General features: G+C 44.6%; 1 protein-coding gene across 1 annotated transcript in view; it reads left to right on the top strand.

The window, feature by feature from the left end:
- Positions 1-13,071, top strand: part of ptk2ab (protein tyrosine kinase 2ab) — a 142,654-nt gene that overhangs the window by 96,301 nt on the left and 33,282 nt on the right. Inside the window, exons 16-21 of the mRNA XM_065027571.1 lie at positions 6,035-6,132; positions 6,335-6,419; positions 8,589-8,689; positions 12,165-12,280; positions 12,385-12,485; positions 12,889-12,978. Coding sequence (XP_064883643.1) covers positions 6,035-6,132; positions 6,335-6,419; positions 8,589-8,689; positions 12,165-12,280; positions 12,385-12,485; positions 12,889-12,978 — 591 coding nt within the window. The remainder of the gene's footprint in view (positions 1-6,034; positions 6,133-6,334; positions 6,420-8,588; positions 8,690-12,164; positions 12,281-12,384; positions 12,486-12,888; positions 12,979-13,071) is intronic.

Raw genomic sequence — 13,071 nt, forward strand, 5'->3', positions numbered from 1 at the left:
TGTGTCTAATGCTGTGTGTTGTACCCAGCCAGGGACTATGAGATTATACAGTCAGTGTGTCTAATGCTGTGTGCTGTACCCAGCCAGGGACTATGAGATTATACAGTCAGTGTGTCTAATGCTGTGTGTAGTACCCAGCCAGGGACTATGAGATTATACAGTCAGTGTGTCTAATGCTGTGTGTTGTACCCAGCCAGGAACTATGAGATTATACAGTCAGTGTGTCTAATGCTCTGTAGTACCCAGCCAGGGACTATGAGATTATACAGTCAGTGTGTCTAATGCTGTGTTGTACCCAGCCAGGGACTATGAGATTATACAGTCAGTGTGTCTAATGCTGTGTGTTGTACCCAGCCAGGGACTATGAGATTATACAGTCAGTGTGTCTAATGCTGTGTGTGTACCCAGCCAGGGACTATGAGATTATACAGTCAGTGTGTCTAATGCTGTGTTGTACCCAGCCAGGGACTATGAGATTATACAGTCAGTGTGTCTAATGCTGTGTGTTGTACCCAGCCAGGGACTATGAGATTATACAGTCAGTGTGTCTAATGCTGTGTGTTGTACCCAGCCAGGAACTATGAGATTATACAGTCAGTGTGTCTAATGCTGTGTGTTGTACCCAGCCAGGGACTATGAGATTATACAGTCAGTGTGTCTAATGCTGTGTTGTACCCAGCCAGGGACTATGAGATTATACAGTCAGTGTGTCTAATGCTGTGTGTAGTACCCAGCCAGGGACTATGAGATTATACAGTCAGTGTGTCTAATGCTGTGTGTTGTACCCAGCCAGGGACTATGAGATTATACAGTCAGTGTGTCTAATGCTGTGTGTTGTACCCAGCCAGGGACTATGAGATTATACAGTCAGTGTGTCTAATGCTGTGTTGTACCCAGCCAGGGACTATGAGATTATACAGTCAGTGTGTCTAATGCTGTGTTGTACCCAGCCAGGGACTATGAGATTATACAGTCAGTGTGTCTAATGCTGTGTTGTACCCAGCCAGTGACTATGAGATTATACAGTCAGTGTGTCTAATGCTCTGTAGTACCCAGCCAGGGACTATGAGATTATACAGTCAGTGTGTCTAACGCTGTGTTGTACCCAGCCAGGGACTATGAGATTATACAGTCAGTGTGTCTAATGCTGTTTGTGTACCCAGCCAGGGACTATGAGATTATACAGTCAGTGTGTCTAATGCTGTGTGTTGTACCCAGCCAGGGACTATGAGATTATACAGTCAGTGTGTCTAACGCTCTGTAGTACCCAGCCAGGGACTATGAGATTATACAGTCAGTGTGTCTAATGCTGTGTGTTGTACCCAGCCAGGGACTATGAGATTATACAGTCAGTGTGTCTAACGCTCTGTAGTACCCAGCCAGGGACTATGAGATTATACAGTCAGTGTGTCTAACGCTCTGTAGTACCCAGCCAGGGACTATGAGATTATACAGTCAGTGTGTCTAATGCTGTGTGTTGTACCCAGCCAGGGACTATGAGATTATACAGTCAGTGTGTCTAATGCTGTGTGTTGTACCCAGCCAGGGACTATGAGATTATACAGTCAGTGTGTCTAATGCTGTGTGTTGTACCCAGCCAGGGACTATGAGATTATACAGTCAGTGTGTCTAATGCTGTGTGTTGTACCCAGCCAGGGACTATGAGATTATACAGTCAGTGTGTCTAATGCTGTGTGTTGTACCCAGCCAGGGACTATGAGATTATACAGTCAGTGTGTCTAATGCTGTGTGTTGTACCCAGCCAGGGACTATGAGATTATACAGTCAGTGTGTCTAATGCTGTGTGTTGTACCCAGCCAGGGACTATGAGATTATACAGTCAGTGTGTCTAATGCTGTGTTGTACCCAGCCAGGGACTATGAGATTATACAGTCAGTGTGTCTAATGCTGTGTTGTACCCAGCCAGGGACTATGAGATTATACAGTCAGTGTGTCTAATGCTGTGTGTTGTACCCAGCCAGGGACTATGAGATTATACAGTCAGTGTGTCTAATGCTGTGTGTTGTACCCAGCCAGGGACTATGAGATTATACAGTCAGTGTGTCTAATGCTGTGTGTTGTATCCAGCCAGGGACTATGAGATTATACAGTCAGTGTGTCTAATGCTGTGTTGTACCCAGCCAGGGACTATGAGATTATAAAGTCAGTGTGTCTAATGCTGTGTTTATACCCAGCCAGGGACTATGAGATTATACAGTCAGTGTGTCTAATGCTGTGTTGTACCCAGCCAGGGACTATGAGATTATACAGTCAGTGTGTCTAATGCTGTGTTGTACCCAGCCAGGGACTATGAGATTATACAGTCAGTGTGTCTAATGCTGTGTGTTGTACCCAGCCAGGGACTATGAGATTATACAGTCAGTGTGTCTAATGCTGTGTGTTGTACCCAGCCAGGGACTATGAGATTATACAGTCAGTGTGTCTAATGCTGTGTTGTACCCAGCCAGGGACTATGAGATTATACAGTCAGTGTGTCTAATGCTGTGTGTAGTACCCAGCCAGGGACTATGAGATTATACAGTCAGTGTGTCTAATGCTGTGTGTTGTACCCAGCCAGGGACTATGAGATTATACAGTCAGTGTGTCTAATGCTGTGTGTTGTACCCAGCCAGGGACTATGAGATTATACAGTCAGTGTGTCTAATGCTCTGTAGTACCCAGCCAGGGACTATGAGATTATACAGTCAGTGTGTCTAATGCTGTGTTGTACCCAGCCAGGGACTATGAGATTATACAGTCAGTGTGTCTAATGCTGTGTGTTGTACCCAGCCAGGGACTATGAGATTATACAGTCAGTGTGTCTAATGCTGTGTGTTGTACCCAGCCAGGGACTATGAGATTATACAGTCAGTGTGTCTAATGCTGTGTGTTGTACCCAGCCAGGGACTATGAGATTATACAGTCAGTGTGTCTAATGCTGTGTTGTACCCAGCCAGGGACTATGAGATTATACAGTCAGTGTGCCTAATGCTGTGTGTTGTATCCAGCCAGGGACTATGAGATTATACAGTCAGTGCGTCTAATGCTCTGTAGTACCCAGCCAGGGACTATGAGATTATACAGTCAGTGTGTCTAATGCTGTGTTGTACCCAGCCAGGGACTATGAGATTATAAAGTCAGTGTGTCTAACGCTCTGTAGTACCCAGCCAGGGACTATGAGATTATACAGTCAGTGTGTCTAATGCTGTGTGTTGTACCCAGCCAGGGACTATGAGATTATACAGTCAGTGTGTCTAATGCTGTGTGTTGTACCCAGCCAGGGACTATGAGATTATACAGTCAGTGTGTCTAATGCTCTGTAGTACCCAGCCAGGGACTATGAGATTATACAGTCAGTGTGTCTAATGCTCTGTAGTACCCAGCCAGGGACTATGAGATTATACAGTCAGTGTGTCTAATGCTGTGTGTTGTACTCAGCCAGGGACTATGAGATTATACAGTCAGTGTGTCTAATGCTGTTTGTTGTACCCAGCCAGGGACTATGAGATTATACAGTCAGTGTGTCTAATGCTGTGTGTTGTACCCAGCCAGGGACTATGAGATTATACAGTCAGTGTGTCTAATGCTGTGTGTTGTATCCAGCCAGGGACTATGAGATTATACAGTCAGTGTGTCTAACGCTCTGTAGTACCCAGCCAGGGACTATGAGATTATACAGTCAGTGTGTCTAACGCTCTGTAGTACCCAGCCAGGGACTATGAGATTATACAGTCAGTGTGTCTAATGCTGTGTGTTGTACCCAGCCAGGGACTATGAGATTATACAGTCAGTGTGTCTAATGCTCTGTAGTACCCAGCCAGGGACTATGAGATTATACAGTCAGTGTGTCTAATGCTGTGTGTTGTACCCAGCCAGGGACTATGAGATTATACAGTCAGTGTGTCTAATGCTCTGTAGTACCCAGCCAGGGACTATGAGATTATACAGTCAGTGTGTCTAATGCTCTGTAGTACCCAGCCAGGGACTATGAGATTATACAGACAGTGTGTCTAATGCTGTGTTGTACCCAGCCAGGGACTATGAGATTATACAGTCAGTGTGTCTAACGCTGTGTTGTACCCAGCCAGGGACTATGAGATTATACAGTCAGTGTGTCTAACGCTCTGTAGTACCCAGCCAGGGACTATGAGATTATACAGTCAGTGTGTCTAATGCTCTGTAGTACCCAGCCAGGGACTATGAGATTATACAGTCAGTGTGTCTAATGCTGTGTGTTGTACCCAGCCAGGGACTATGAGATTATACAGTCAGTGTGTCTAATGCTGTGTTGTACCCAGCCAGGGACTATGAGATTATAAAGTCAGTGTGTCTAATGCTGTGTTGTACCCAGCCAGGGACTATGAGATTATACAGTCAGTGTGTCTAATGCTGTGTTGTACCCAGCCAGGGACTATGAGATTATACAGTCAGTGTGTCTAATGCTGTGTTGTACCCAGCCAGGGACTATGAGATTATACAGTCAGTGTGTCTAATGCTGTGTGTTGTACCCAGCCAGGGACTATGAGATTATACAGTCAGTGTGTCTAACGCTCTGTAGTACCCAGCCAGGGACTATGAGATTATACAGTCAGTGTGTCTAATGCTGTGTGTTGTACCCAGCCAGGGACTATGAGATTATACAGTCAGTGTGTCTAACGCTCTGTAGTACCCAGCCAGGGACTATGAGATTATACAGTCAGTGTGTCTAACGCTCTGTAGTACCCAGCCAGGGACTCTGAGATTATACAGTCAGTGTGTCTAATGCTCTGTAGTACCCAGCCAGGGACTATGAGATTATACAGTCAGTGTGTCTAATGCTGTGTTGTACCCAGCCAGGGACTATGAGATTATACAGTCAGTGTGTCTAATGCTGTGTGTTGTACCCAGCCAGGGACTATGAGATTATACAGTCAGTGTGTCTAATGCTGTGTGTTGTACCCAGCCAGGGACTATGAGATTATACAGTCAGTGTGTCTAATGCTGTGTGTTGTATCCAGCCAGGGACTATGAGATTATACAGTCAGTGTGTCTAATGCTGTGTGTTGTACCCAGCCAGGGACTATGAGATTATACAGTCAGTGTGTCTAATGCTGTGTGTTGTACCCAGCCAGGGACTATGAGATTATACAGTCAGTGTGTCTAATGCTGTGTGTTGTACCCAGCCAGGGACTATGAGATTATACAGTCAGTGTGTCTAATGCTGTGTGTTGTACCCAGCCAGGGACTCTGAGATTATACAGTCAGTGTGTCTAATGCTCTGTAGTACCCAGCCAGGGACTATGAGATTATACAGTCAGTGTGTCTAATGCTGTGTGTTGTACCCAGCCAGGGACTATGAGATTATACAGTCAGTGTGTCTAATGCTGTGTGTTGTACCCAGCCAGGGACTATGAGATTATACAGTCAGTGTGTCTAATGCTGTGTGTTGTACCCAGCCAGGGACTATGAGATTATACAGTCAGTGTGTCTAATGCTGTGTGTTGTATCCAGCCAGGGACTATGAGATTATACAGTCAGTGTGTCTAATGCTGTGTGTTGTACCCAGCCAGGGACTATGAGATTATACAGTCAGTGTGTCTAATGCTGTGTGTTGTACCCAGCCAGGGACTATGAGATTATACAGTCAGTGTGTCTAATGCTGTGTGTTGTACCCAGCCAGGGACTCTGAGATTATACAGTCAGTGTGTCTAATGCTCTGTAGTACCCAGCCAGGGACTATGAGATTATACAGTCAGTGTGTCTAATGCTGTGTGTTGTACCCAGCCAGGGACTATGAGATTATACAGTCAGTGTGTCTAATGCTGTGTGTTGTACCCAGCCAGGGACTCTGAGATTATACAGTCAGTGTGTCTAATGCTCTGTAGTACCCAGCCAGGGACTATGAGATTATACAGTCAGTGTGTCTAATGCTCTGTAGTACCCAGCCAGGGACTATGAGATTATACAGTCAGTGTGTCTAATGCTGTGTGTTGTACCCAGCCAGGGACTATGAGATTTTACAGTCAGTGTGTCTAATGCTGTGTGTTGTATCCAGCCAGGGACTATGAGATTCAGAGACAGAGGATTGAGCTGGGTCGCTGTATCGGAGAGGGACAGTTCGGGGACGTCCACCAGGGAGTCTACATGAGCCCGGTAGGCCTAGTCTGTGTCCCAAATGGCTCCCTATTCCCTATTTAGCCGACTGCTTTTGACCAGAGCCCTATGGGCCCTGTTCTAAATAAATGCTCTACATAGGGAATAGGGAGCCTACACATTTGTGGAAAAACAAGACACAATCCTCTTAGACTTGACTTATTTAAATAACCATTTTCTGATGTTTTATTTCTCTCTGTAGGAAAACCCTGCTCTGTCTGTGGCCATCAAGACGTGTAAGAACTGCACCTCTGATAGTGTCAGGGAGAAGTTCTTACAAGAAGCTCGTAAGTAACACACCTCCTCCTGTCGTCCTTCTTGATCACAGCACATACGACCTCTTGCTCTTCATACATCAGTTGTGTGTATACTACTGAGGGTTGAACACATGACCTTTTAGTTTGCGTCTAGGGTGCATTCTCAGCATAGCAATCTCAGACAGATATTTCTACCTTTTTAGGGCTACCACATGCAGAGATTTAGTATGCAGCCCAAATGGCACCCTATTTCCTATACAGTGCACTTTATAGGGATTAGGGTGCCATTTGTGACGCAACCTTAGTGTAGCAGTGGGTTTTTGAACAGCAGAAGACTGGTCTTCATCTCCAGTGGGTTTTTGAACAGCAGAAGACTGGTCTTCATCTCCAGTGGGTTTTTGAACAGCAGAAGACTGGTCTTCAGCTCCAGTGGGTTTTTGAACAGCAGAAGACTGGTCTTCAGCTCCAGTGGGTTTTTAAACAGCAGAAGACTGGTCTTCAGCTCCAGTGGGTTTTTGAATAGCAGAAGACTGGTCTTCAGCTCCAGTGGGTTTTTGAACAGCAGAAGACTGGTCTTCATCTCCAGTGGGTTTTTGAACAGCAGAAGACTGGTCTTCAGCTCCAGTGGGTTTTTGAACAGCAGAAGACTGGTCTTCAGCTCCAGTGGGTTTTTGAACAGCAGACTGGTCTTCATCTCCAGTGGGTTTTTGAACAGCAGAAGACTGGTCTTCAGCTCCAGTGGGTTTTTGAACAGCAGAAGTCTGGTCTTCATCTCCAGTGGGTTTTTGAACAGCAGAAGACTGGTCTTCAGCTCCAGTGGGTTTTTGAACAGCAGAAGACTGGTCTTCAGCTCCAGTGGGTTTTTGAACAGCAGAAGACTGGTCTTCAGCTCCAGTGGGTTTTTGAACAGCAGAAGACTGGTCTTCATCTCCAGTGGTTCTGACAGAGAGAGGCTCCTTTATCCAGATGAAATGCCCAGACAAGGTGGGACTGAGCTAAACCCCATGTATGAAAACACAGCAGGAATGTGTGGAGGCTGCAGGGGGACTGGGGAGGACAGAACACCGCTTTAGAGAGGGATGGGTTTTAAGAAAGTGGGTTTACACTAGTACAGTCCTGCTGATTTCCCACGTGCAATACACACCCCTTCCCCTTGCTGAAGTCTGAGACACACACCCCTTCCCTTGCTGAAGTCTGAGACACACACCCCTTCCCTTCCCCTTGCTGAAGTCTGAGACACACACCCCTTCCCTTCCCCTTGCTGAAGTCTGAGACACACACCCCTTCCCTTCCCCTTGCTGAAGTCTGAGACACACACCCCTTCCCCTTGCTGAAGTCTGAGACACACACCCCTTCCCTTCCCCTTGCTGAAGTCTGAGACACACACACACATGCGTGCATGCCCACACACACTCTCTCTCTCTAACACTACACACATGGACGCACACACACAGAGAGACAAAATCCAAACACACACACACACACACACACACACTGCTCTAAAACACATCAAATAGCACATCACCATTGTAAACTATCTCCCCTCCTCCTCCTCTCCTGTCCTCTCCTCCCCTCCCCTCCTGTCCCCTCCTCTCCTCCCCTGCTGTCCCCTCCTCTCCTCTAACCCCAGTCTCTCCTCCCCTCCTCTCTCCCTTCCTCTCTCCCCTCCTCCCTTCTCCTCTCTTCCTCTCCTGTCCCCTCCTCTCCTGTCCCCTCCTCCCCTCCTCTCCTCCCCTCCTGTCCCCTCCTCTCCTCTAACCCCAGCCTCTCCTCCCCTCCTCTCTCCCTTCCTCTCTCCCCTCCTCCCTTCTCCTGTCCCCTCCTCTCCTCCCCTCCTCTCCACACGGGGTGCTCAGCAGGAGCAGGGTTGATGACATGTTATCTGAGTAAAAACAAAGATGGCGGTTTGAGTCTAAGTCATCCTAAAATAGCCCACTGTAAACATGGGCCTGCTTCCTTCATAACAGCCTTGATATTTATTATCAACATGAATAATAATCCACTATATAATCAGTCTTACTTTTCCACTCTACCTTTTCGCCCTACATACAGTAACCTGATTCTATAAACCGTAGCCTAGCTAATCCCTGGTCTATTCAATTACAGTGAATAGTGTGTGTGTGTGTGTGTGTGTGTGTGTGTGTGTGTGTGTGTGTGTGTGTGTGTGTGTGTGTGTGTGTGTGTGTTGTCCCCATGCAGTGACCATGCGTCAGTTTGACCACCCCCACATAGTGAAGCTGATTGGAGTGATCACAGAAAACCCCGTGTGGATCATCATGGAGCTGTGTACACTGGGAGAGGTACAGAACACACACACAATACAGTGCTTTAATACAGGAATCAGTTTAACAGTGATGACCTCAGGCTCTGTAACAGTAACCTATGGATCATGCTGAAGAGGACTGTAATCTGAGTTTTTAGATTGTTTTCACCCATTTAGTCTTGGATGGTACTTCTACCTTTCACATGGTTTCAGCTGTTAGGGATGGCCATCTAGTGGTGGATAGAGGCATCACTTTCAAGGTTCAATCTCAAGGTTTAAACAGTACACTGTAGAAGGCAGTCGATGTTATATGTGATCAGGGTCAGATGAAGAAATCATAGGCCCCAGGCTTTGTTTTTTCTATAGCCCTTCCTTCCCGGTACACCATCATTTTCTGTAAACAAATCCATGAACAAAGATGCAATTGGAAGCGTGTTACATTTACTGTTGAAGAAAGAGGCCCTAAAGCCAGAATAACATTTGGCATGTGACATAGCCTACAGTTGAGCAGAGAAGTTTTTAGAATTTCCACACATGAGGATAAAAAAAAACACATTTCATGCATTCTATGTAATTTGCATGACAGAAGATATTAGCACAATATTTTTTAATACCACACAAATGACTGAAATCAGTGTCTACTCTGACTGACAAACTGAGATCAATCTGGTCTGGAATTGACAACAAACAATAGCCCAGGCCAATGAAGCGACACACATTATCAGGGGGTAATATATATACAGTATATATATCACAGTAGGCTACTAAATGTAATGTCCAGTGGCACACTGACTCCCCTAATGATGAAGATGAAGCCATAGGCTATTGTCGTGTCTTTACTATCATTAAATTGAAGACTTAGTTTTATCAAAGATTCTCTGTAATTAGTATTACACGATTAAACTGATTAATCGTGTAACTGTAATTAACTAGGAAGTCGGGGCACCAAGGAAATGATTCAGATTACAAAGTTATAATTTCCTAATATAACTTTTCAGATATTTTATATCTGATCAATTAGTCTTCAAATTAATTAATGATTTACTTTACCTCACGTTCGTCTCATTCCAAATGTCGTAAATTGTTGGTTATCTGCACAAACCCAGTCTTCACTATGAGTCATCCATACATCAATTGTCTTAAATCATTTATTTACTAACTAAGTCATTCACAGAAATGAATAAACAAACAAACAAGAAATGATAGGGGAATGTTCCCTAGTGGGCTAAACCGGCATGGCGGCTTGGTGTACAAAAGGGAAGTGGGGGTTGACTGAGAAGACAACGTACAGTTGATAATTATAACAATTGAAATGCTAATACTTTGCACATGAACACTCACTCATTCGGGAACAACTTCAATCAATACATATATTTATGCCCAGTGTGTCGTCTGGATCTCTGCTGAAAAGTTAGTTTCTGTTGGAGAATTTCCACCTCTCTTTCTCTCTCTGTCGTGGGTAGTTCAGAGTGACATTCATTCATTTTGTTATAGAATGGATGTTTCGGCGGTTGTCGTTCTTTGCGTTCAATGATACCGAATTCCTAGCTGCAGACTAGTAATTAATATCAAAGACTTGTTCTTATTCTGTCGGTATCGACATTCTAAGAGTTTAACCACGTGGTATGGTTAAAAGATTCAGAAATCGTCTCAACCTTTGTCCTCTCGTAATGGAGAAAAACATGGTCTGTTGAGGAATTCTCAAGGTTGGGGTTTATTTCGAAATTGCAGAAAAGGGCCTGTTCCAGGATGCCCGACCCTAACTGGGCTCATGGGCGGTCCTCTGATTTAGTTAAACTCAAAAGGGAATTGGAGTTTCCTTCATTAAACAGTCCAAAATCACATTACACAATTTTACAAACATTATCATCCTCACTCATTCATTTTATACAGCAATTAGATGTAAACCTCATATCTGAGGCTATTATATAAACAGCGTTATGGTAATGTGGGCACACCACCTCCCATGAGCTTCCCCAAGTTGTAACAAACGGACCAGTTCGTAGCTGGATTCTTCACCGATCTTTTATACCTTCTCCGGAACATGTCATTTGTTTGGACCTCAAGTTCTGAGGTGGAAGAAATTCCTTTGTTCTCTGTGAAAATTCACTCTGTCTCTATACTGTGTGGCCATAAGGCAGGATCTTCCTGGAATTTACGACCTCTCTGACCACATCAGCCTAGTTGTAGGAGGCAGGGAGAGGGGGATGGGGGTTGTTGTACCCAAAGAGGGCAACGTCATGACACTACCCAAGGTGATGGCCAATGTGCTCGTCGTGGCAATAGCCTGTCTCAAGAAAAACAGTGCTGCTGTCATTTGTTGAGAAATGTGTTTCCATTGGTTCTATAGACAGATTAGTCTTATTTTTTCAGCAGTAGGCATTTGCTTTCCAAAATGATTGTATTTTGAAAACTGTAAAAGGCAAACTGACATCCGCAACCAACCATAGAAATATAATCCATAGATGTCAGTTCCCTGGCACCCATTGCTAGTGTACCCATTAGGGCTCCCGAGTGGTGCAGCGGTATAAGGCCCTGCATCTCAGTGCTTGAGGCGTCACTACAGACACCCTGATTCGATTCCAGGCTGTATCACAACCGGCTGTGATTGGGAGTCGGGCCTCCGGAAAGTGGAGAACAACACTTATGCAGTTCTACTATGCAATGTCTTTAAAAATAGCCCTGTTAGAATGGATTACCTACACATACTGACCGCTTCATGTTATAGACAGAAGCGTGCTACATGGCAGACCAGTCTGAACTCATCTCTCGGCATGTCCAGCCCACTCATTATCTCAGCCAATCATGGCTAGTAAGAAGGTTGCTGCCTTTTTCTGTGGCTAAACTAACTAGGCTTGTAATTTAACCTTTTTTTCGTATTTACAGATGGTATACAAGTTTGTTATTAAGGCACATGAAAGTTCACATGTTCCAGGAGGCATTTCTGCCAAAAAACACATTTTTATAAAAAAAAAAATGTTTTTACTCTCCTGTGTAGTAGCGATGCGCGACATGCGCCTAGTTTCCTGAAATTGTGCTCTCTGGTGTATTTTGAACATTGAGAGCGGGCTCCTGTGGTTGGATAAAAAAATATTATAATAATACAAAAAAATGTTTTGTCCCAGCCCCTGACTTACACAATTGACCAGTCACATTGATTTATTATGCAGTTTGTATTTTTATTGTGTTAAATTCATTAGTTACCCAATCAAGGCAGGGCCCCCAGTTACCCACATGGCACCCCCTACCTCCTCTCCTCCCCCCATCTGATGATTAGCAGAACGGCATCAGGCTGTCTACACTCAAAATATATACTACATATTTATAAATACTGTATATATCTCCTGTATTATTATTATACATTTTTAAATGTCTTTTTTCCTCTCTTGGGCCCCCAACGGGCCTGTGCCCAGGGGCTTCAGCCCCAGGAAGCTCCTGCATTAAACCATCCCTGTATGTAATGTACAGGCTAAAGTGAGTATTATCTTTTGTTTTCTCTTCCATCTTTACAGCTACGCTCCTTCCTGCAAGTGAGAAAATACAACCTCGACTTGGCATCATTGATTCTCTATGCTTTCCAGCTAAGCACAGCACTTTCCTACCTGGAGAGCAAGCGGTTTGTACATAGGTAAGCCCTCACCCCAACCTAGCCTTATTAATATGGCTTTGGTGTGTTTCCTGTAAACACACTACTCTTCTCTTCTCCATTGTAACCATGTCTGCGTCTTGAAGGGATATAGCTGCCAGGAACGTGCTGGTATCCTCAGTGGACTGTGTTAAACTGGGAGACTTTGGCTTGTCTCGATACATGGAGGACAGCTCCTATTACAAAGGTAGGAGTTTCACCTGTTCTGGAGACTAACTGTCCACAGTCAGCATGCCAGAGGAGATCACTTTCTGCTGTTTATGTCATTAGTAAGTCATTCATTAGGCTCCTCACTCTTTAAGCAGACAGCTGTGGCTGTTATCATTCATGGACATTATAAACATGGAAATATCTGTTGCACGTATCCATGGGGCGAGTGAAAGAAACTCAACAGCTCTTTTCATCAGCGTATGACTCTGTGAGACTGCTATTGTGAACCACTCATCTAACTATGGCTTAGGGAAGTCCTGTGGGAGGGGAAGTGTTTGTCTTGTTACTTGTTGCATTGTTCATGTGTAACTGTCTAATCAATCACAATAAAAACACTTGATCAGAAACAATGAAAGTCCTGTTTTCACCTCTCCTCCCAGCCTCCAAAGGGAAACTGCCTATCAAATGGATGGCACCTGAGTCTATTAACTTCAGACGCTTTACCTCAGCCAGTGACGTCTGGATGTTTGGTGAGTATGGGAATTTCATACAGTGCTCTAAAACTTGTAAGTTCAAGGCTGTATGTTATTAGCTGATAAATTAGGGTTTAAATATAAATATAT

The sequence above is a fragment of the Oncorhynchus nerka genome, linkage group LG14 (assembly GCF_034236695.1).
Source record: "Oncorhynchus nerka isolate Pitt River linkage group LG14, Oner_Uvic_2.0, whole genome shotgun sequence".
In the NCBI taxonomy this organism is placed as follows: domain Eukaryota; kingdom Metazoa; phylum Chordata; class Actinopteri; order Salmoniformes; family Salmonidae; genus Oncorhynchus; species Oncorhynchus nerka.